Source organism: Garra rufa, chromosome 22 (assembly GCF_049309525.1).
Source record: "Garra rufa chromosome 22, GarRuf1.0, whole genome shotgun sequence".
In the NCBI taxonomy this organism is placed as follows: Eukaryota; Metazoa; Chordata; class Actinopteri; order Cypriniformes; family Cyprinidae; genus Garra; species Garra rufa.
In genome coordinates, this window is record NC_133382.1 from 4438554 (window position 1) to 4464159 (window position 25606).

At 31.7% G+C, this 25606-nt stretch overlaps 2 protein-coding genes across 5 annotated transcripts in view; both read right to left on the reverse strand.

The window, feature by feature from the left end:
• abcc3 (ATP-binding cassette, sub-family C (CFTR/MRP), member 3) overlaps nucleotides 1-25606 on the reverse strand; it is a 399896-nt gene that overhangs the window by 285203 nt on the left and 89087 nt on the right. The window lies entirely within an intron of this gene.
• The window catches only part of LOC141297411 (myosin phosphatase Rho-interacting protein-like), a 73385-nt gene that overhangs the window by 16159 nt on the left and 31620 nt on the right, over nucleotides 1-25606 (reverse strand). The window contains exons 8-16 of one of the 2 annotated variants that reach the window (XM_073827849.1): nucleotides 23638-23745; nucleotides 16902-16958; nucleotides 14832-14900; nucleotides 14593-14682; nucleotides 12923-13032; nucleotides 12295-12835; nucleotides 9784-9921; nucleotides 8047-8100; nucleotides 1171-1318 (exon numbers count right to left, since the gene is read on the reverse strand). In XM_073827849.1, the coding sequence (XP_073683950.1) occupies nucleotides 1171-1318; nucleotides 8047-8100; nucleotides 9784-9921; nucleotides 12295-12835; nucleotides 12923-13032; nucleotides 14593-14682; nucleotides 14832-14900; nucleotides 16902-16958; nucleotides 23638-23745 (1315 nt within the window). The remainder of the gene's footprint in view (nucleotides 1-1170; nucleotides 1319-8046; nucleotides 8101-9783; nucleotides 9922-12294; nucleotides 12836-12922; nucleotides 13033-14592; nucleotides 14683-14831; nucleotides 14901-16901; nucleotides 16959-23637; nucleotides 23746-25606) is intronic. The other variant, XM_073827850.1, reaches the window with a different exon arrangement.

The window sequence follows — 25606 nt, forward strand, 5'->3', positions numbered from 1 at the left end:
AATGTACACATTTCTAGTAATTGTGTAGTTAATTCTCATATTGCATTTTCAGAAAGTTTTGGAATATTTGTCCTCTCCCCAAATTGGTTACTACCGAAATACAGTAATAAAAATTTAATTTGAAGGGTTATAATGAACTGTTAATATTTTGCTTACATCTAGACTGTAAATACATATTTTTTGCCTTTTATTACATTTTTTTCCAGAGGTAAATCAATAATTACATTTTTAACAGTATTTTGATTTGATTTGACCTTTACTTTTTTTAAAAGAACCAAAAAGATACTTTTAAATACCCTGGAAATCCAGAGGTCTCGTGAGAGCACAATTTGAATTGTCTCTGCAAGACACTCTGGCATCGAGCAAGGTTGCACGTTACTGCATTACGTTAGCAGTTCTGGGAACCAATCAAATCGGTGTATCTGATGTAGGCGAGCTAAGATGACGACGACAGCGTGAAAATGAAGATGGCTACAGTTGAACACCAGTTGCAGTTGTTTGAAACTGCTTTGGCCGCTACAATGAACGAGTTAGATTTGGCTTTTCATATAAAAGAGGAACAGAAATCCGCTCTCGAATCGTTCCTTTGCAAGAAGGACGTTTTTGCTGTTTTGCTCACTGCATACGGCAAGAGTTTAACCTATCAGTTAGCGTGTATCACCGTGTATTGTTGTGATTGGTCGTGGCGTTATCCAATTGCGAGCAGTGAGTTTTTCGAATGCATGCTTGGTGCCGCCCCTCGAGTTAGGCTCTTTTCATTGCTCGATGCCAGATCCTTAATCTTAATAGATTAGGGTCTGGATTTTTTCCAGGCTAACTTTTAAAAGCAACAATGGAAAAAAAACAAAAAAAAACAAATATTTCAATATCATTTTTATAAGTTGAAATTTAGGGGTTAGGGTATGGGACAGCCACCTCAGAACTGAAATAACCACTAAATGATGATTTTATATATATATATATTAAGCTTACTAATATTTTTAATATTACTGTGGGTTTCAATAGATAAAAGGATCTTAGTAAAGAATTGAATACTTAAATGCTTTTTAAATGTTTTTTTTGGTTGTGGGACAGCAGGTTGCACCAATTCTGCAGAATGGCTCATATATGATCTAAACCCTGCGAATGATCACATTCCCAAATCTCCTAGCTCTTTTCATCTTTACTAACCAGCTATAGTGGCTGCGGTCTCCTCCGCCAGCAGTCTCTCCTTCTCGTCCTGCAGTTTCTCCAGTTCCCGCTGGTGCTTTTTCTGCAGCTCATCGATCACCTTCTGGTGAGACTCTTCCATTGCGGCGAAGCCTCGTTCACACGTCGCCTGTAGGGAAATGCAGGAAGCGGTATTTAGTGCATCTCGTTACCATCGAATTAGTAGTCCACTTCTACTCTGACAAGGACAACACTTACACAGACGACAGAGATTAGTGATGTGTGGACAGAAGAGTGTCCACACAAAGCCAGATAATAACAACCTACGATGAGAGATGGCTTCGCAAAAACTAATGAAAATACACACACTCTGATGGGACTGGGTTTTCAATGTTTGTTGCAAAAAAATTGGACACTTAGCCAGACTTAAAGCATGAACATAACTGATTTAGATAGAAAAGAGTAAATAAAGTGTGATTTGTATTTTAAAGAAATACCAAAAAGGGGCTTTAAATGATAAAGCAGCACTGTTCGAACTCAAGATAAAAAGTATTTTTCATGTTGATAGTGGATCCTGTTGTTAGTGATGATTTGTGAGAATTTACTTTGTATATACATAAAACATCAAATGCAAAAATGGTTAAGCTCTAGCATTGCTTGCGCTAGTTAAAAAATAAGTATACTTCAAATCCATTAACATATTTACTGATATATCACTTAGGACTGATTATGATTGAACTTTATGTGGAGTATTTCTTTAATGCACAATGTATTTTAATATCACTATTACTAAGGATTGTACGACCTCTGTATATCAGATGCAATATATTTAAAGTGTACCTGAAGTAAACTTGCAATAGTTCCACTTACATACAAATATACTTCAATATAGTTGGACTTCAACACTACTTGTGCACAATTAGTGCATCAAGTACAAAATTTGTACAATTTAGCAGACTTTAAGTACACTCTTAAAAATAAAAGGTGCTTTAAAAGGTTCTTCACAGTGATGCCATTGAAGAACCATTTTTGGTTCCACAAAGAACCATTCAGTAAAAGGTTCTTTCTTACCTTTTTATAATCTGAAGAACCTTCTTTCGCCACAAAGAACCTTTTTGTGGAACGGAAAGGTTCTTCAGATGTTTAAGGTTTTTTATAGAACCATTTAGACATAAAAGGTTCTTCTCTGGCATCGTGAAGCAGCTTTATTTTTAAGAGTGTATACCAGTTTAGTACACCAAAAGAACAATTTGCAGGGTATTTTTATTTTGCACATTAATATGTAAATCTATCTGTAGTGTACTTAGTACAAATATATGTTTCAAATACACTTAACTATATTTTTTCCACTAGGGTGCATACACTTGATTTAAGCTTTTAATGCATTGAAATTCAAACATTTGTAGCTTAAATGTTCAAGTATGTTTTGGGGTCACTACTTTTATTTTAAAAACGCAGCATCCCTATATTTGTAAGATTTGCCATCAATGTAAAGACTAGGGATGTAATTGTAATATCAATATCATGGCATTGTGACAGCAAAACTGTCTCGATATTATCGTGGTCGCATGACTATATCAAATGATAGGTCTTCCGGGCAAAAAGTTTGTTTTTAAAATATATTTTAACTTCTTATTCTAACATAAAATGTCTTTAAAGTTGTGTTTTGGACCATTATGCTTTAACACAGTACTTGTCAAATGAACTAAAACTGAAAGCGCAATATGGCTTAATCCCAGAAACCTTTTTTCGCTGTATATTTCAAAGCGAAGTGTGCACTTCGTTCAGGCGATCGTTTCATGATCCGGTGTTTTCCGTACCTCAGAATGGCACAGTTCACAGTGAATGCAGTGAACTCATTTACTGCATATTTTGAGTTTAACTCACGTTTGGGAATGCAGCGGCCACCAGTTATGCTTTATTTTCATGGCAGATGATTATAGCAATTTACTAGATTTGTTGTAAGACTTGTTTTTTTTTAACTTGTTTTCACTGAAGCTGGAGTTCCCCATCAAAATAGAAGCGCAGTATTAATTATTGACAGCTAGCACTTTAAATGGGTAACGTTACTGCAGTCCAAATTCAAAATATCTCCTTCAAGTGTAGAAATTAGGCAAGACGTATTGTAATTTCCCTACTATAGTGTAAAGCAAAAATACCTATGAAATATTCATTTATTTTACAGTGCAATTGTTTTACAATATATGGTTATTACTGTCATAATAATAATAATAAAAATGTTGTATTATTAATCGTAATTTTTTGGCTTCCTAAAACACTAGTGTGAATGTAATTCAGACTGAGACAGTATACCACAAATAAAAAGAGGGTTGAATCCCTTTTCTGAACAAGTAGTTTTCTACATGGGTTAGAGCTCTTATTTTTAATGAAACAGAATAATTTAACTTTAAAATGTACAAAATTAAAAAAAAAAGTCTCTAAGACTTTTTCTCTTTAGCAATAAATATTTTATTATGGACTTTGAGATTGAGATATTTTCGTATCATGAGATTTTGATTTTGTTACATCCCTAGTAAAGACACTTTTAGGATTAGAGCTACTATTCATCAACATGGACTTTAATTTCAGTAAAATGAGATGTCAATGCTCTTCTGACTGCAAACTCAATGCATTTCCGCTGTCTATTTAATGGCCCTAATCTCTGACCGGGCGAACAAATGAAGCAGTTGTTTTTGCAGGACTAGCGTCCACTGTCCAGGGACACGGCCTCTGTCCTGATCCACTACAGGCCAACTCTTCCTGTCCCTATATCACAACTGCACCTGGACTTGTTTATTCAGCAGCCTCTCTGGTTGGAAAATCTCATTTCCTCTTTTGTCAGGACAAAGTCCAGTAGCACATACCAAAGATAAATTGAGCATTTAGAGTTGTTGTTTTCTTTGTCATTACATATACATTTTTTTATCTTAAATTTGTTGAATAAATCGTTTAAGAAGTAAAACACACATTTAAATGCTAAATGTCAAATATAACGGCAAGCACTCATTTAAAAATAAAAAAAAGGAGTAAGGGGAAATGAGAAAATATTCCTGCAACCCCAAAACACCAATAAATCAAACTAATTATAAATAATAAACTAATTACGTAAATAATTATGTTTTCCAAATAACAATTTAAAAAGTAAATGATCATTGCACCAATGTATTAATTATTTTAAAGTTTCTTTTGCTCACCAAGCCTGATTTATTTGATCCAAAGTATAGTAAAAACAGTAAAATTTGGAAATATTTTTACTATAAAATAACTGCTTTCTATTTGAACATATTTGAAAATGTAATTTATTCCTGTGATCAAAGTTAAACTATCAGCATCATTACTCCAGTCTTTAGTGTTACATGATCCTTCAGATATCATATTAATATGCTAATTTGCTGTTCAAGAAACATTTTTTATTATTATTTTTATTATAATCAATTTTTTATAACATTATACACTATGTAATTCAAAAGCTTGGAGTCAACGATGCTTTAAATTGATCAAAAGTGATGATAAAGACATTTATTATGATAAAAGTTGATCTTCTGAACTTTCGACTCAAAGAAACCTGAAAAACCTCTACTCAGCTGTTTTCAACATAATTATAATAGTTTGTTTGAGCAGCAGATCCAAATATTAGAATGGTTTCTGAAGAGTCATATGACTGGAGTAATGATGCTAAAAATTCAGCTTTGAAACCACGGGAATAAATTACATTTTAAAATATAGAAAACCATTTTGCTCTACTTTGGATCAAATAAATGCAGGCTTTGTGAGCAGAAGAGAATTCTTTAAAAACATTACAAATCTAAAATATAATAGAAAACTACAGAAATGATTTAAATATCCCAATATTTGTGTGTTTTAATCAGCAACTGAGTGACAGAGTACAAAACATTAGCAGTTTTTATGTCAGTACTTGGAAGTTTTACATTTCCAGATGTTGGTGCAACAATGCAATTCTGTAATTCATGTAAGTTATTAAACTAAGTTTGTTTTAATATAATAATGCAAATGCAATTTAATCATCTCTGTCTTCAGAGCCAAGTCTTTCACAAATACTTGAACTTAGACAATTGTTCAAAATAAAACATTTCAGTTATCATCATGCACTATTTGTTATTAATTAGGTTAAGCGGCTGGCATTTTCAGCAATTTATGCAAAGTGCACGGGCTGTTAATCAGGCAAAGAGGTTAAGTGTGAGAACAAGTTCAGACTAAAGTCAACCAGATGAACCACATATGTTTTCAGACTTCACTGTATAATTGCTGACGTAAGGAGTATGCAGTTATGCATCCTCCAAACTGAAATAGCTTCTTCACAGAGAGAATTGCGTATAATTGCATTTTCCTCTCATCCACACTCCTAGAATTAAAACATACATGCAAACCTAAAGTTAGCAGCCATGCATCACTGGTGAGAGATATTAGGCCAGACCAAAGCACCACAAAGCTGGGTTAGTATGAGAAAAGGAAGGGAAAGGATCAGGTTTAAGGTCATTACAGACGGAGAACAGCAAGGAACTCCTTGACCTTTAGGTTTTCCAGATCTTTCTCGTATTTCAGACGCAGCAATGCCGCATCCTCATCGCGATCTCGCAGATTAATTTCCTCGGTCAGTTCGGACACCCGGGACACAAGTTTTTGGATCTGGACTTTGAGGTAAGTCGAGTTCGGGAGCTCGCCATCCAATCCAGGTTCTACAGGGCCGACGGCGTCCATGAGCTCTTCCATCTCTCGATTAAAGCGTGCGATCAAGTCCTTACACTCCATCTCATGCTTCTTCTTAAGGTTCTCCATGCACACCGTCAGAGAGTCGATCTCCTTCACGTTCTCCTCGGATCTCATTCTTAGAGTCTCACCAGCCTTGGCCACTTCCCGTCTCAGTTTTTCTGCTTCTTGCTCATACGCCTCTTTTAATTCTCGCAGCTCCTTTTTATGCTTGGCCATCGTGTCCTGAAGCTGTATGGCCTTGTCCAGAGAATCAATCGGTTCTCCTTCGATCTGAATGTGAGTTGCACCAATAGGACTCTGGATGCTTGGCGTCACCTGCATCTCAGACTCAAATTGTGCTCTGCTACATGCAGACAAATCTAACGGTTTCATCCTTGGCAAGATCTTAAGAGCTACAAAGTACATGCATGTCATGTCCATTATGGCCTCACGAACATATTCAGACCAGGTTCTTTGAGAGCCAAAGCTTTTATGAGTCAAAGCCAACGACTGGAGCTCCTCATCAGTTCGTTCCCTAAGAGCCGAAGCGGTTTGATTCAACAACGCCACTTTCTTTTGAATGACTTCAGTGAGAGTCTTCATGATGCAGGGTTTCGATTTTATTGTGTTTTCATGTCCAGCAGTTTCTTCTGTGCAAGATGCAGGTTCTTGCAGGTTGGAGAGCTTATTCATAAGCAGCAGCATTTTGTTATCCACTAGCATACGTTCTACAACATTTCTTAGGGTTTGCTCAACCTCCGAGCCTTTCTGACAGTCTTCTAAACCAGCTAAAACCTTACGTAGAATCACTTTCTCAAACATCTCCTTCATCGTTCCTCCCTGATTCTCATCTAAAATGTTGGTGTCCATGCCAATGTTGGACACATCTGCTTTATTGCCAATTACCAACACGTCAAGTAGATGATTAAGAGACTTAGACTTGCTCTCGAACTCTTTCACGACTTCCTCAATCACGCCTTCATTTGTCAGTTTTTGGCACCCACTTTCTGTTCCTGGTTCACTACCAACCGTTCCTTGATCTCCTGCCTTCTCTTTCAACGTCCTAATCTCCTCCTGAGCATCTACAAGCATCTGACTACACATCCTTGCCCTCTCTTCATGTTTTGCATTCTGGGACTGAAGCTCTCTACAGACCTGCTCAGCATTTTGAAGCTGCTTGTCCTTCTCCGAAAGCTCGGATTGAAGGACCTCCAGTTGGCGCTTAAGGTCGTCAGTTTCCGAATCTAACTCTTTATCGTCTTTCTCGCTTTCTGCAACCTGAAATCCAAGACCCCTAAGCGTTGCTTCTTTAAGTTGTAATCTCTTCTCTGTATCTTTTAAATTATTCCCAAGAGTTTCCAATTTAATAAGAGCCTCTTGTAGCTTCTGAGACTTCTCAACGAGTTCTCGCTCGTATACATTTTTCTCAGAGGTCTCTTTGTTTTCTTGCTCGCTGGATTGTGGATATTGCTGACTGCTATGCAGTCTACAAAGCTCAGCTTTCAGCCTGTCTATTTCTCGATCTGCTTCTCTCAACTGGTTCACAATTTCCTGATAGCGCTGATTTAAAGCTATGTTTTCGCTTGCAAGCAACTCCACCTGCTGCAACAGATCTGGAGGGTCTTCTCTCGAGCAACCTAATGCGAACGGACTCTCCATTTTCTGCCTTTGGACTCTTTCCAACATGTCCTCCATAGTGACCAAACGAGCTTCGTAGTCCCGTATACAGTCTCCAGCCTTTTCCAAACTTTTCCGCATTGTCTCATTGTCAATCTCCTGTTGGTTCTTGAGGTTCTCCAACAGTTTCTGCATCATTTCTCCTACTGACTCACTTCTTTCCTGTCCTTCAGACACTTCTACCCAAACGTATTCACTATGCGAATGCATGAGCTTCATCAGCTCCCTTAACGTCAGAGGCTGACTGCCATCTATCAAGCTTTCTAGCTCTCTAATCTTTCCCTCGCTATCTTGAAGCATAAAACTGACTGTTTTTTGAATGCAGTTTGAGGGACAGACCTCAGAGGTGGTGGGTTTTTTGGTGTCAGAAAGGTAAGGTTCCTTTGCGGGCCAGTGTGAGAGAGAAAGGCCAAGCTGTGCCTGCATGTTGCGCTTTTTCAGTTCTTGCTGTTGCAGGAGCTCTTTGGTTTCCTGGTACTTCTTTGTTAAGCTCTGAGCTTGAGAACTAACCAGTTCAGTCCTCTTCGTCTGGGGCTCTGTCTCAAGACTCAAAGGGGACTCCAGCTTGGAAAAGGGGACCAGACAGTTGGTTAACAGTCAGCACAGATGAACAAACGCTAATCAATTTCTAGATTATAATTAACAGTGTTGAGGATTTGAGGTAAAATTACATTTTATTACAACCACTGCATCGAATCAATCTATTAAGGTTAAAGGGAGAGTAAATTCATTCAGCTTCTTTCATGGAATGAGGCGCATTAGAACGCTAGAAAAAAATTAATGGCAAAAGGTTAGTAATTCGAAACAATGCATGCATATTAAGAGGTTAAAGAGTTGTTTCATGGGGTAAGTGACGCAAAATTAGTGCTAGCTAAGAATGCCAGAACGGTTACATGCCATTCAGTTAAAAGCCTGCAGGCCTTTTGAGGAACAATTTAACCTGAGCTACTGAGCAACAACTACTGTGTCTGTTTATAACAAACCTTTTGATTGAAAGGTGAATACATAAATCCGTAAAAGGCAACCCTTTAAAAAAAAGTGTCCTGAACAGATATTCAACAAAGAGCATCACCTTTTGTGGAACAATGCCATGCTTAAGATAAAATCCCTGCACATTTGCTTTTAATGCATAAAAGTCTTATTTTGGTGTACTGAAGTATACTACAAGGTGTAAAATAAAAAAAAAATAAAAAAATAACTGTAGCTGCTAAATTGCAAAAGAAGTCAATAAAGGAATTTTGAGAAGTCCAAATTAAGCTCAGAAAACAATGCAACAATATTTTGAACAAACACTTAAGACAAACATACACACACATAACACACACACGAACACACATACTCTATAGCATACAAGGAAGAAGTCAAGAATAAGGTTAAAATGAAATGAACGAATGTTAAATATGAATAAAACATCATGCACTTGCCTTGAAAAGGCATCTTTTCATACTCTATGTCTCATGTTTATGTAGCACTATTTAGCAAAAGATGCATTTTTAAATAATTTAACACCCTTAAGATATACTGATACTCAATGCTTTTGAGAAAACAGATAGGCAACACAAATAAATACGAATATTAAAAGCATGTTATCTTGAAAATTATGGGAAACACTCTACTTATAAACTTTATATATAATGCACTATAAAAGTATTTTAATGCATTAATTATGCCTTGTAATGCACCAACCATTAATAGCTTTAAAAGTATTAAAAACGTATTAAAACACATTAAACTAATCTTTACATATTATAATGCATTTTAACTTTAGTCACGAATGCATTACAACATACATTATGAATACCTTTTCAATGAATACAATTATACATAAACAATTTTTTTTTTAATAATATGCTGTAAATGTTTTCCAGTAATGTATCATTGAGTATGAATGTATCCAAAGGGCACAATAAGTTCTGAGTATGTTTTCATGCCATCATTGCATATTTATTCATTCATGTTCAGTTAATGTTAATCATTTCTATGTTGGAACATGCAATAGAGCTTGCATGAAACTGAAATTCTTAATGTCATTTTGCTTGAATGGGGCAAGAGGAATCTTAAGCAGAGGCAAAAAGAGCTCTGTTCGTTTACATGCAACGGTCTCTAGACATGCAAAGCACGCATTTGTAGCTTCGATGGTAAAGATGGAAGCCATGTGTTTGTTCTTCTCCTAAAAATGACACACAATGTGTTCAATCAAGCAATATCTAAATACGCTATGAAAATGGTGACATAAATGTGGCCTACCGGTGAAATGTAACCAGCACGGATCTGCTGTTCACGCTCAAGAGCGTTTTTGAGCTGACCCTCCAGCTCCTGCTTGTGCCGATTGGAGTCCATTAACTGCTGGTGACAGCTCTCCAACTGAGCTTTCAGCTCTTCAACCTAACAAAACCAGAGGACAAAGACAAGTTATGATCTGAAACACCATCATGGACCACAAAAAAAGTCATAAGAGTAAATAGAGATATAGAAATTGATGCATGGTTTGTTAGGATAGGACAATATTTGGCCGAAATACAACAATCTGAAAACCTGGAATCAGAGGGTGAAAAAAAAATCTAAATAGAGGGAAAAAAAAAAAATCACCTTTAAAGTTGTTCAAATAAAGTTCTTAGCAATGTATATTACTAATCAAAAATTAAGTTTTGATATATTTACAGTAGGAAATTTACAAAACATCTTCATCATATGTTTACTTAATATCCTAATGATTTTTGGCATAAAAGAAAATTTGATCATTTTGACCCATACAATGTATTGTTGGCTATTGCTACAAATTCACCCATGCTACTTAAGACTGGTTTTGTGGTCCAGGGTTGCATTTTTCATTTTTCAACTTTAGATGTTTAAAACTAGGGCTGTTGATTTAACACATTATTTTTGGTGCAATTAATTATAGAGAAATATCTGCACCACTGCAAACATTATATTGATTTACAACAATTCATTAAACAAAAATGTAATATTGTGCTCAATTTTATACAAAATACTGTCAATATTTTGAATCAGTTGTTTACACGAATCGGTAGAATCGATGATTCAACTTTTAGAACTTTTATAATATTAAAATAAAAGTACAATTAAATAAAAAAATTAAATAAATGAAAAAAAAAAAAAAAAAAAATTGTACAAAATTTTATACACAATATTGTCAATATTTTGTCTCAATTTTCCAAACAACTATTAAAGTTAATATGTTTCTGAACAAATCAAATGAGTAAAACAATCATTTAGACTGGGTTTCTGATTAAATAAAGCAGTAACTGATGTTATAAATTCATGAGTATGTTTTGATTTAAAGGTCAGAAGAAAAAAAAAAAAGACATATCATCGGCCAAATATCGCCCAATATCATGCATCCTTAATTTAAAGTATCATTTAATATACAATAAGAACACAGGGTGTCTACAGGTTTGACCAAGTTAAATTTAAGACATTTTAAGACTTTTTAATACCATTTTCAAACAAAATTTAAGACCAAATTGAAAGTCCCGCAAAAGTCTAGCACAAAACTATGAAGATATTTTAAATTATTATTTTATTTAACTGATTATTCTTGGGAATATTCAACAGAAAACACTATTCCAGAAGAAGAAATTATTTTCTATTCCATGACAAAGTCAAGGCTCTCACACACTTTGAAGCCAATGTAACAGTGTAACAAACACGGATTTTGAGTCATGGATCGGATCATTTTTCGGATCAGCAAAAAAAAAAAAAAAAAAAAAAAAAAAGTTTGTTTTTTCCTAATTACTGAATGCTTACTTTAGGTAGGCTACTTCTCATCCACAGCAAAAACTACTATCTGAACTAAAGTTCAGTAACAAAACAAGAACAATTACACAAATGACAAGTGTAAATGAATACAACATAAAGTTAGTAATAAAATCAATAACACTAGTATTCAGGAGGGGAAATTTAATAATTAATTGTAAAATAACTAGAGTTTCTCACTGCAGGTATTTATAGGACGCTGTCTCTTTAAGGCCAAATGCCCAAACCGAATACTGGCACGCATATCTTTCTCAGCTGTTTCGGTTCACTGAAGACATAAACGACTGTTAAACAGAATACCAAAACGGGTATTAAGACATGACTTGGTATGTACGTTTCCGTTCAAATAGCAGTTAAAGAGGAATCAATCTGTGTGAATCGCGCCGCGCGCCTCTCTCTCCTCTCTCTCTCTCTGCGCGTGCTCGCGCCAGTTGTGTGCGGCAACATAAAAACATGTGCTAATTATAAACTTTTACTCTATGATGGTTAAACTTAACAGCTAATCTGCGATTCAAATGCGTGTAGTTGGGCGGAAACCCGCTAAATCTGGCAACACTGAGGCGTTGTCAAGCAAGCGCGTGTCTAGCAACAGAACAGATTTAGAACCTGCGCAGGAGATTCTCCTCATAACGATAAACTTTTCCTTTTCAAAGTGTAAAAAATTTAAGACCCTTGGATTTAGATTTAAGACAAATTAAGACATTTAAAGGCCTTATTTTAGGACAACGGAATTTAAGACTTTTTAAGGATCCGCGGCCACCCTGGAACATTTTAATTTCAATATACATTTTTTTTTTCATCTAACACAAATTTAAATAATCTTTTGGTGAGCAATTTCTAAGCCCAAATTGATATGTTATTAATTTTGCAATCGACCAGATGAATTAATTGGCACATTGTGTAATTTTAGAAAAAAAAATTTAATTGCTTGACAGCCCTAGTTTAAAGTAATAACTGTGCATTGGATTTTGAAGCCCGTACCCCTTTTTTATAGTTCTCGACGAGCTTCTCCAGCTCTGACGTGTCTCTGGTGTGATGGGTGGAGGGCAAAGGCACCCTCCTCTCTTCCCTAATGGGTGTCTTCTCCACCTGCTGCCAGCGCTGCTCGATCTCGTCCTCCACTTTCTGCTGCCGCTCTACCGTCAGGGGCGGAGCATCTACCTGGACCACACCCACACTCTCAACGTCCATCTTTGCGGCATCAGCAGGAGGATCGAAGGACGAGCCGGTGACGCTCTCGTACCTCCTCCGCCTCTCCTCCCTCCTCTTGTTTCTCTCAGCTAGCTCAGCCTGGAAGGTGTCAGCCTCGTGTGCTCTCTGCTGCGCCAGAGCTTGGGCGATGGGACGAAACTCTGCCCAGTCAAATGTTTTGGACCGTCCTTCTCGTCTCCGTTCTCTCGCTCGACTCTTCTTTAATCCGCCTTCCCGCTCCACTGAGGCTTCGGAGGACGGGGAGTCCTGAGTGATGTCAGGTCGGGAGAGGCTCTCAAACGGGCCGCAGGAAGCGTGCTCATCTGTTAGGCTGTTTCAAAACATTTTATATGCAAAACATAAATATTTTAAAGACAAAATATATTTATGTGCTACTGCATCATGCATGGTAACACACCTAGCGACGTCTGGCGCTGTGGATGGCCGGACGTTTTTCATAACCGCTTGGATCCAGTTGCGGCGTATTCCTGCAGTCATAGCTGAGAGCGTGTGCAACGCCTCTTGAGTCTGGTGAGAGCAAAAAATGAGTACAAACTGATCAGAGAACAAACAATTACAAAAAAAAACACACTCAAGTCAAAAACTAGACCCTGCAGTGCTTGGATACCAAGTACAAGTAATCTATAATAAGGCATGAACAGTGTACAACATGGTTGTAAAAAAAGAAATAAACAAAGATATATTTTTTTTTTTTATAAAAGTACATTTAAATAAAATGTAAAATATCCAAAATATAAAACAAAAACAAAGTCTATAAAATAAAATATAAAAATGAAAAAGGTCCACACAAAAAAATACATAAACAACTAAATATTATAAATATTTATACAAATAAAAAGTCCATAAAATTTAACAAGATGAAATACAACAAATAAAATAAAAAGTCTATAAAATAAAGTTAAAATGCCCATAAAATAAAAAAGTACATAAAATAAAAAATAAAAACAAAAAGTACATAAATACAACAAAAAGTCTATTACTAGGAAAGTCCATAAAATAAAAAGTTAATGAAATATAATACTACTACTAATTATAATAATAATAATTGAATGAAACAAAAAGTAGAAGAAAACTAAAAAATATAAAATAAATGGTACATAAATAAATTATAAATAAAGGTAAAATTTAAAATGTCCATGAAACAAAATTGAATACACAGTCCATAAGATAATAAATTCTAAAATAAAATGGCCAATAAAATAAAATGTCCATGAAACAATATAAAATACAAAAATTCCATAAAATATAACAAGATGAAATATAACATAAATAAAATAAAAAGTCTATAAAATCAAGTTAAAAGCCCATAAAATAAAAAAATTACACGGAATAAAATATAAAACAAAAAGTACATAAAATACAACAAAAAGTCCATAACTAGGAAGGTCCACTAAATACAAAGTCAATGAAATAAAAACTCCATGAAAAAGTTTGCAAAACATTAAATTAAATAGTCCATAAATAAAATTAAAAATAAAATATAACAAAAATATACAGTTAATAAAAGAAACAAGTAGAAGAAAATTACAAAAAAAGAAAAAGAAATATAAAATATAAAATTAAGTCCATGAATAAATTATAAAGTTAAGTTACAATTTCCATGAAACAAAATTAAATACACAGTCCATAAGATAAAAAAGATCTAAAATAAAGTGGCTAATAAAATAAAATGTCCATTAAAAAATATAAAATTCAAAAAGTCCATAAAATAAAATCCACAACTAAAAAAAGTCCATAAAATAAGATGTAAAAAGAACAAGTTCATAAAATAAGTTAATTAAAATAAAAACTCCATAAAACAAAAAAGTCTGCAAAACAAAATATAAAATAAAAAGTCTATAAAAGTCTATACTAGGATAAAATAAAAAGGCCATGAAAATAAAATAAATGCTTATTAAACAAAAAATAAAATAAGTCGGCAAAATAAAACAAACATAAAAACTCCATAAATAAGTCCAAAATAAAAAGTCCATAATATAAAATAAAGTCCATTAAATAAAAAAAGGCAATAAAATCACATAAATCACAAGAAAATATAAAATAGAAATAAGGTTTAGACACACTTACATGAATCTGGAATCCATAGTTTCTTTGAGCTTGATATTCTGTAACATTATAGCATGTACTGAGATCAATCTCTCCATCCAGATCAGACGCCTGTTGAGGGAAAAAAAAAACACTGAATCAGTGAGAGAAATGTTATTATTTCAGCAATAAGGCTGATCTAAGGAGAAAAAAAAACAGAGGGTAGAAGATAACCTGGCTTCAAAAACAAATAAAGTTGCTATTATAATATTGTGAATTACCTCTTCAGCAATAGAATCCTTGTAGTATCGTAGACTGTGATCTGTCAGCACAAACCAATACTTCTTCCACTAGAACAGATATAAAAAAAAAAACGGCAAATGAGATAATTTATTAGAACGCATCAAATATAATAAATATAAAAATGAAATTCATAATTTGACAGAGAGCTCTTGGTCCGGGAGGATCCTGCATGAGTCTGATGTATAGGCAGGTGGTTTTTAAGTCATTTATCCTTCTTTAAAGACCATGTTTATAAAGTTGAGAGGCTCTATCCTTTCAACTTTGACCTATTGATGCAGTACAATCAAAGTGTACTATGCCCTTTAAAAGCATCAGTGCTTTGAGTCCGGGCCATTTGAGCTCAACAACTTTGATCAACTTGAAGTCAGAAAGCAGATCAGTAAATAGAGAAGATGCATTTAACACTAACAACTTGCTTTGTGAACACTAAACATCAAATATAGAGGCCAATGAGACAATTTCACTGCTAAACTGATTATTTTCTGTACACATTTACGCACATTAAGCCACAACTTGATATGTAAGACAGAAGAAATTATAGAATAATAAATTATGCAATACTAGTGATGCACCACGAATTTAGTAACCGTAAAATAAACCGGACGATCAAAATCATTGAGTGAAAATCCAAATATGCATTACATTTTTATTTTATTTTTTAATCTTTATTATTAATGAATATTTGAATACATTTGTCATTTAAAAAAAGTTAATGTCCATATATTTTCACAACTAATATAAAATTAAAAAAGTCTAAAAACTGCCTTGTGTGCAATTTAAATGTTTGCATTTAAAGCCCTTAAAATAAAACAAATCATAGAAAAAAAATAAAAAAACTAACTAAATAATAAAATATAATAAATAAAGTAAGTCTAGAAAATAAAGTTAAAAGGTCCATTTAACAAAAATACATAAAACAAAGTCCATAAAATATAACAAAACATATAAAATGTCCATGAAATAAAAAAAGTTAACTAAATAAAAGTCCATAAATAAAATATAAATAAAATAAAAACTAAAAAAGTCCAAGTCCATGAAATAAAAAGTCCATAAAACAAAAAGTCTGAAAGAGATAATATATAACAAGAAGTCCATTTATAAAATAATATAAATAAGAGTCCATAAAATACAACAAAAATAAAAAGTCCATGAAATCAAATAAAAATAAATATAAATGATTATATAAAAATAAAGTTAAAAAGTCCATAAAATAAAACATAAAAATTGTCCATGAAACAAAATAAAATAGATAAAAAAAAATCTAAAATAAAATGACCCATTAAATAAAATGTCTTTGAATAAAAAATAAATAATAAAAACAGTCCATGAGTTACAACAAACATTAAAAAGTCCATATCTAAAAAGTCCATTAAACAAAAAAGCCTGCAAAATAAAATATAAAATAAAAAAAAGATTATAAAAATAAGATTAAAACACCTATAAAATAAAAAGGCCACGAAAATAAAATAAATGTCCATTAAACAACATATACATATTTTACATTTGAGTCTTTTAAATAAAACATTTAACATTTTGGTTAAATAATTAAATAAACTTTAATTTTTATATAAAAGTATATTAATGTATTATTAAATACATTTTCAGTATATAAATCATATTATTTTCTTATGAAATAAAATGTTTGTTTTTGACTATAATACATATTACAATTATTAGCGTTATTTTATAATAAATCATAATAATAATAATTATTATTATTATATAAATTGTAATAAACAGCAATAACACCTACATAATATTAAAATAATAATATTGAAAGATTAAATCATTAAATTCAGCAATAACTGCAATACTTTCATACATTTATATTTATTTACAAACACACACACACACATATATATATATATATAGTTTCTTTTTTATGATTTGATTCTTGAAGTACAATTTCTGTGAAAACGCTGTGAATATTACCCTTTACCAACATTACCCAGCACTCAGATTCAGTATTTCATTTCCAAACACTACTGAGAGATCTAATCAGTGAGAGATTATTGTTGTTCATTGTTTAAAGAGAAACATAACCTCACCTGGCCTTGTTCATCAAGTTTCACCATCCACCCCTTCTTGAAGTTCAGCAGGTCTGGCTGTAATCCAAGAGGGAAACAGTCATAAATATAAACAGAGAAGCAGTCGAGTCACGTGTGTCATATCATGTGCGATCACACAGATCTTCATGCAGATGAGCTCAACCAATGTCAGGTGTGGCGAGTGAAGAAAAGCCGCTGCTGATGGTGAGCATTTACTCACATCCAAACCTCCAAACACGAGTCTTAGAGCCCGTCTCATTTCTACACACTTCAACAAGTGATTTCTGCTCTTTGACACTCTTGGGTGAGAGAAAAAGATGCAAGTCAGTGTGTTTTTCTGGACTACTTGATTTGACAGGAGAAACACTCTACATGCCAGTTCAGAGCATCTGTATTTCACAACTCGCTGAGGAGCAACACAACAGGCATTTGTGCATTAAGAGTGCTGGACAGAGCAACACACAAACACACTCATCAAACACACATAGATAAGAGCTGCTACTAACGATTATTCTAAACAACTAATCCCCCCCCCCCCCCCCAAAAAAAAAAAAAAAAAAAAAAATCAACAACTCTACTTAAGAACATTTTATTTTTAATAAAATCAACTAATTGGAGATGCTTTTGATTATTAAAATTTAATGAAACCATTAAAATGGAATCCAGAATTTGGTCAAGCTTAATTAGACAGACTTAAATGGATTATAGTTTTATTCATATTTTGAATTAGTGTTTAGTTTTTTTTTTTGTTTCAGGTAATGTTTATCTCAAATTTATAGTGTTTTTATGGTTTTCATTAACAACAATTGAATTAACTTTTGAATTTGTTTTCATTTTTCTATTTTCATTTTATAGTTTTAGCTATTAATATACTATTATAGTTTTGTAAATATTTTGAATATTTAGGTGTATGTTTTTATATTTTCCATTTTCATATTAATTTTAGTTTAAGTTTTAGTAAGTTAAAAATTATTGTAATTTTAATTAAATTTTTATTTTTATATTTTTGGTTTTCATGTTAATTTCAGTTAAACCTTTAAAAAATAAAATGGATTTCATAGGGCCCTAAAAAGACAGACTTTTTTATTAAAAAAATAATAATTTAACCATTAAAACAGAGTTTAGAAAAATTCTAATGGAAAAAAAAAAGAATAAAAAAAATGGATTATAGTTTTATAAATATTTTGAATTAGTGTTTAAGTTTAAGTTTTTTATTTTGTTTCAGTTAATGTTTATCTCAAATTTATAGTGTTTTTATGGTTTTGGTTTTCATTAACAATAGAATTAACTTTTGAATTTGTTTTTATTTTTCTATTTTCATTTTATAGTTTTAGCTATTAATATACTTTTATACTTTTGTAAATATTTTGAATATTTAAGTATGTTTTTATTTTCCATTTTCATATTAATTTTAGTTTAAGTTTTAGTAAGTTAAATTATTGTAATTTTAATTAATATTTTAAAATCATTTTTATGTTTTATATTTTTGGTTTTCATGTTAATTTCAGTTAAACCTTTAAAAAATAAAATGGATTTCAAAGGGCCCTAAAAGAGTTTAGAAAAATTCTAATGGAAAAAAATGAATTATAGTTTTATAAATATTTTGAATTAGTGTTTAAGTTTAAGGCTTTTTTTATTTCATTTCAGTTAACGTTCATCTCAAATAAAAAAAAATGTTTTTATTGTTTTAGTTTTCATTAACTACAATTGAATTAACTTTTGAATTTGTTTTTATTTTTATATTTTCTGTTTTCATATTCATTTTAATGTTTTAGCTATTAATATACTATTATAGTTTTGTAAATATTTTGAATTAGTGATTGTTTTTATATTTTCCATTTTCATATTAATTTTAGTTAAAGTTTGAGTAAGTTATAAACTATTGTAGTTTTGTAGTGTATTTTTATTTTTTTGGTTTTCATGTTAATTTTAGTTAAACCTTTAAAAAATAAAATGGATAAATAAGATGAATTTCATGGGGCCCTATAATTATAATTATTTTTGTGTGGTAATAAAAATAGATGTAAGTGAACAATAGGCTTTAAAATTACTTAAAATACATGTATAATAGTAATGAGTTGTTAATAATTAGTTCAAATAAAGAATAAAAAGCAAGAAATCATGGTTTGATTGCACAAAACTGTTGAAATGCATAATGTATTATAAACAATAGAGCTAATGTACATTACGCATTACAACAAAGGCCTGTAGAGGGCGGCCTAATGATTGTTTTTACACTTCACTGAGCAATTTAATCCTTCTTTAATATTGACTAAACAACATTTAAGTCAAATGTCCACTTTAGTCTTTAATATTTGGCCATATCTGTACCACAGAAATGCTATAGCCACAGTAATTGAATGAATATGTGGACATCGAAACGCCTAAACTCAGAGTGAGAGTTTAAACTTTTATTTTGAAATCGCGATGAACACTTAGCATAATGAGAAAGATATTGATGTATTCTCCTGCGTTTGCATAGGTTTATAAATGATTTACCTTACAAATCTGATGAAATTGCGCACGTTGCGTTCCCAGATGAATGTTATAATAAACCCAAACTCACAACAACATGCAGAAATGTTTGAGACGCTCCACACATGTAAATGATAGCACATATTAACCCTGCTTCGCATATATTTATTTATCTGAATCGCAGCGTTTGTAAATTCACAATTATTAGGGATGCACTGAATATTCGGCCACCAAAAATTTTTGGCCGAAAATGGCCCAAAAGTGCATTTTGGGCCATGAAAAATTGCATCACCGAAACAACACGGCCGAAACAGCATGTGGATGCAAACAGAAACCGCAGCCTGCACGTGCTTTTCTGAAGCAATATGTCTGCGCTGTGGACGTATTTCAGTATATCTGAGAAAGACCCACGGATAGAGATTTGCAAAACTTGAATGCCGAAAGTTCAAGAAGGGGTGTGTCTGCAGTCGTGCGTGCAGTGATGAGAGCAGAGACAGACAGATGTAGCTTTCAGTGAGTGAAAAACACTGGCTTTACGTTGGTGTTACGTCGCAATATTTTAAAGATATGTCTTTTCTATATACTGTATTTTTTATAAATATTTATGTTTTAAACCATGGAGTTGAGCCAATGTCACACAAGCAACAGGAAAACTGCGCAATATGTTAAAGTGAAAGTAAAAACTGACAGTGATTTCAGCATCTGACGTGCATTTTCTCAGAGACAATGAATGAGAGACGTTTATACTTCATATGCTGATATTAATTTAGTTCCCTAATATATTTCTTGTGCCCCGAACATAGTGGGAAAAAAATAAAAAGAAATGTATTTTGTGTAAGGTTTGTTTTTGAAAGTCGGTTATTGAAATAAAGCTCTTAATTTTCATTGATGACTGCAGTGTTATTAGGTTAAGAAAGTCTTAATTATGATTTCAGGTGGTCTTAAATGTGGGGACTGAAAGACAAGAATTGCGATGAGTTGTAATGTGAACTGATGGATCCACAAGATAATGTGTTGTAAAAATTTAAACAAAGGCAGTAAAATATATATGTTATTTAAGTAATATAATACTTGATTGATAATAATTGTTTAAATTAATATAATTGATTTATTCTTTGAAACTTTAATATTAATTTATGCAATTGCAATGCATTGATTTTAGTATAATTAGTACACAGTCATAGCCATAAATGCAATGGTACTAATAATTGGCATAATTCTTTCGGTGTTTCGGTTTTCAGCCTTGGTTTCCTCTTTTTCGGTTTTCGGTTTCGGCCAAGAATTTTCATTTCGGTGCACCCCTAACAATTATGTTTAATTATGCAGGTTTAATATATAATGCAGCCTTGCAAAACAGTCTAATAATCCATTTTATGGATTCTCGTCCATGAAATGCGCCACTTCCGGTATTGTGCTGGTTACTCGGTTACGCGGGCAAAATGAAATCAAAGATTTTTAAAAATCAAATTGCCAATTAGAAATGACGAATCGCGGCAGCCCTAGTCTCCACACACACACACACACACACACACACTAAAAAGAGCGACACATGTAAAACCACTCAAACACGCTCACACAGGAGCACACAGACGGGAGAGGACAGGAACACAGGGCTGGATGCAGGACGAGCTGGAGATGACCTGGGCAGGAGAGAGGAACACGCGACACCCCGAGGAATAGGACGTCCGAGGACTTACAACAGTGAAGTACACAAATAGCACAGAAAAACAAGGGGCGATCAGGATTAGTCTGGGTTGAGACACCAGCTGAAAGTATATGGTTACAGAGTTAAAAACAAGGGTGTGTTTATAAATTAAAAAAAGAAAAGAAAAGAAAAGTAGTTTAACACTTGTTCATTAGGGATGTTTTAGCATTACTGATATAGTATTAATAGTTCACTTAATTTTGAATTAATTTATATTTTCCATTTCCATGTTAATTTTAATTAGTTATAGATGATTACAGTTTTTTAATCTTTTGAATTTGTTTATTAACTAAAAAAGTTATTGTAGTACATTAAGCTATTATTCAATTATTGGGACATTTTGCCTTGGCAAACAACTAAAGTTTATGTATTAAAATAAGTTTAAGGTTTTTATTTTATTTCAGTTAATGTTAATTTTATCTCAAGTGAAGCAATTGTTTTTAATGGTTTTAGTTTTCATCAACTACAATTAAATAATTTGTTTTTTGTTTTTATTGTTATATTTTCTGCTTTCATGTTAATTTTAAAATTTTAGCTATTTATATACTACTATAGTTATTAACGTTTTGAATTAGTGTTAATTTTATATTTTTTGTTTTCATGTTAACTGTAGTTACAGCTTTAGTAATCTATATACGATTACGTATTTAATAATAATGTAAACAGTATGTTTTCATTTGTATATTTTCTTTTTTATGTTCACTTTAAAGTTTTATTAATTTATATACTATCACAGTTTTTAGTAATATTTTGAATTTATTTATATATTTTAATTTTAATTTCAAAATTTAACAATTTATATACCATTTCTATACTATTAAAATTTTTATTAATATTTTGACTTGGTGCTTATTTTTCTATTTTCATGTTAATTTTAGTCATATATATACTATTACAGTATTAATTAATATTTTGAATTAATCTTTATATTTTTTATACTTTATCTTTTTTATATTTTAAGTTTTAGTAATCTAGAAGATATTGTTATCATCAGTATCTTAAATTTGTGTTTGTTTTTATATTTTCCTTTTCATGTTAATTTTAATAATTTATATACTATCACAGTTTTTATTCATATTTTGAATGTTTTGATTTTTTTATTTTCATTTTCATTTTAAAGTTTGACAATTTATATACCATTTATATACTATTATAATTTTTATTAATATTTTGACTTGGTGCTTATTTTTCCATTTTCATGTTAATTTTAGTTAAAGTTTCAGTCATTTATATAATATTACAGTTTTATTAATATTTTTAATTCATTTTTATATTTTTTACTTTATCCTTTTTATATATTTTATTATTTTATTTTATATTTTAAGTTTTTGTAATCTATAAGATATTGTTATCATCAGTATCTTAAATTTGTGTTTGTTTTTATATTTTCCTTTTCATGTTAACTTTAGTTTAAGTTTTAGTAATTTAGTAAAAACCATTATAGTTTTTAATTAATATTTTAAATTAGTTTACATTTTTATATTTTCCATTAGTCATTTTGTTGTACTTCTGTCATTTTAATTGTTTTAATTTGAGCTATTTTAGTACATCAAATTAAACTAAATGAAAACGAGACATGTTGCCTTGGCAAATAGCTTAAAATATGTTAAAGGGTTTTTATCCATTAAAATAAGTCTAAGGTTTAAGTAAAGAATTTTTTGTGTGTGTGTGTTTCAGTTTTCATCAACTATAATAAACCTATAAAACAATTTAGATTCATTTCTTAAAATATATTTTGATGTTTTTGTTTTTCAAATATCATTAATGAATATTGATTAAATATCACTGACATCAGTAAGAGCCGCACCGCATGACATTTTACAACCTCAACTTGTCATAAAAAGGTCCAATTATGTCTTTTTTTTTTTTTTTAGATACTTACTGAACCTGACAGTCACAAGAATTTTTTGCATGTTGGTCGCACCACATGACTTTTGATGAAGTCAGTTATGTTATTTAATATTTTAAATAATGTCAATAAAAATACCAGATGACGGCACTGTAACCTATACCAGTGGTTTTCAATCCTTGTCCTGGGGGACCCCTGCTCTGCACATTTTGCATGTCCCCCTTATTTAACAAACCTGATTGAAATCATCAGCTCATTAGTTCAGTTTACGTATCTCTCTCCTAACGAGCTGATGATCTCAACAGGTGTGTTAAATAAGGGAGACATGCAAAATGTGCAGAGCAGGGGTGCCCAAGGACCAGGATTGAGAACCACTGACCTATACAACACATAAAAAACAGCAATGAGTCATTTTTGGACATCTGACGATAAACTGTCTGCAAACCGACATGTTCTTTATACCAAGCAGACTAAAATAGTCCAAAACAGTAGTCCATCTTTTCCTTCGAATCGTGCCAAATCCTGCTGCTGCTCCCTTTAACCTTTGATCCTCGGAGAACAACAGAGCCATTGTGCAGGATTTGGAAGCAGTTCACCTCACACACTTCACACAGAGTGTACGCTGATTATAATGGAAACGTCTTATGACTGCCTAGCATCTGTGCTGAATGATGCTAAGAGAAAACATAGAGAAGGATCTGTCTTACTGTCATGACTGATTCGGTGGTCCTGCGGTCCAGTGATTTGGCTCGTCTCAGAGGCGGCAGGGTGGAGTGATGGAAGTCTAAACCCTGTCCCACGTCCATCTTCTGCTCCTGAATGTGTGAGAGAAACAGTAGATTTACTTTGAGATGTTTTAGTGCACAGGACAAAGGTAAGGCAACATCACTATCAAATATTGGATTGGTTGCAAACAAATTAAGCAATCATCTAGAAAACTAAAAAAAGCAATAATCTGGTGATGTCAACAGTCAATAATTATTATTTTCATGCTGTCTGAAAACAATGGCTAGTATTCAAATGAAGCCTCTTTTGCGCACCAAAGCCGCATTTATTTGATCAAAATTACACTACAAATTGTGAAATTTCTTTGAAAATAAAAATCCAAAGAATAGCATTTATTACTTTTTTTTTTATTGTTCAATCTTTTGTAACATTTAATGTATCCTTGCTGAATAAAAGCATTAATTACATTAATAAATGTATTTTTTTTCTTCAACCACAAACTTTTGAATAGTAGACTTGATTTTTGTCTAAATACATTTCTAATATGAAATTATTCTAATATGCTGATTTGCCAATTTAATTTTTTCAGAATTCTTTGATGAAGGGAAAGTTCAAAAGAATAGCATTTATTACAAACAAATCTTTATATATATATATTATTTTTAATCTTTTGTAACATTACAAATGTATTTACTGTCACTTTTGATCAATTCAATGTATCCTTGCTGAATAAAAGCATTATTAATTATTTGATTTAAAAAAAATATATCTTTCTGACCACCAACCTTTGAATGGTAGACTAAAAACAAAACACTAAAAAGCTAAATATTTTGCAGAATATCACATTTAACAGTCAAATTAAATTAGTGTCAACTTAAAGTAAGCATTAAATAATGAATAAATGTCCTAAATGTAAAAATATGTAAAATGAGCGTGCGGCATAAAATTTCCAATATACTGTATATTCAGCACCGAACAAAAATAATTTATTGAAATTTATTCCTGTGATTAAAGATGAATTTTCAGCATTATTACTCCAGTCTTAAGTGTCACACGATCCTTCAGAAATTATTCTAATATGCAATTTTTTTTCCAGAATTCTTTGAAGAAGAGAAAGTTCAAAAGAATTTATATTTTCAATAATTATTTTTAATCTTTTGTAACATATAAATGTATTTACTGTCACTTTTGATCAATTCAATGTATCCTTGCTGAATAAAAGCATTAATAATTACATTAATAAATATTTGATTTAAAAAAAAAATCTTTGACCACAAATTTTAAAAATGGTAGACTAGATTTGTCTAAATACATTTAAAACATAAAAAATAAAAGGCTAAATATTTTCAAACTACCACATTTAAATTAACGTCAACTAAAGTGAGCATTAAATGATAAATAAATGACCTAAATGTAAAAATATGTGAAATAAGCGTGCATAATAAAATTTCCAATATACTGCATATTCAGCATTGAACAAGAATAATGTATTGTAATTTATTCCTGTGGTAAAATGTTCGGCTTCATTACTCCAGTCTTAAGTATCACATGATTTTTCAGAAATCATTCTAATATGCTGATTTGCCATTTTTCTCCCAGAATTCTTTGATGATAAGAAAGTGCAAAAGAATAGCGTTTATTACAAACAAATCTTTTTTTTAAATTATTTTTCAATCTTTTGTAACATTATAAATGTATTTACTGTCACTTTTGACAGCAATTTAATGTTTCCTTGCTGAATAAAAGCATTAATAATTACACTAATAGTTTAAAATCTTTCTGACCACACACTTTTGAATGGTAGACTAGATTTTTGTCTAAATACATTTAAAAACAAAACACTAAAAGCTATTTCTTTTTCAAAATATCACATTTAACAGTCTCATTAAATAAGCGTCAACTTAATGTGAGCATTAAATGATGATTAAATGACCTAAATGTAAAAATAAG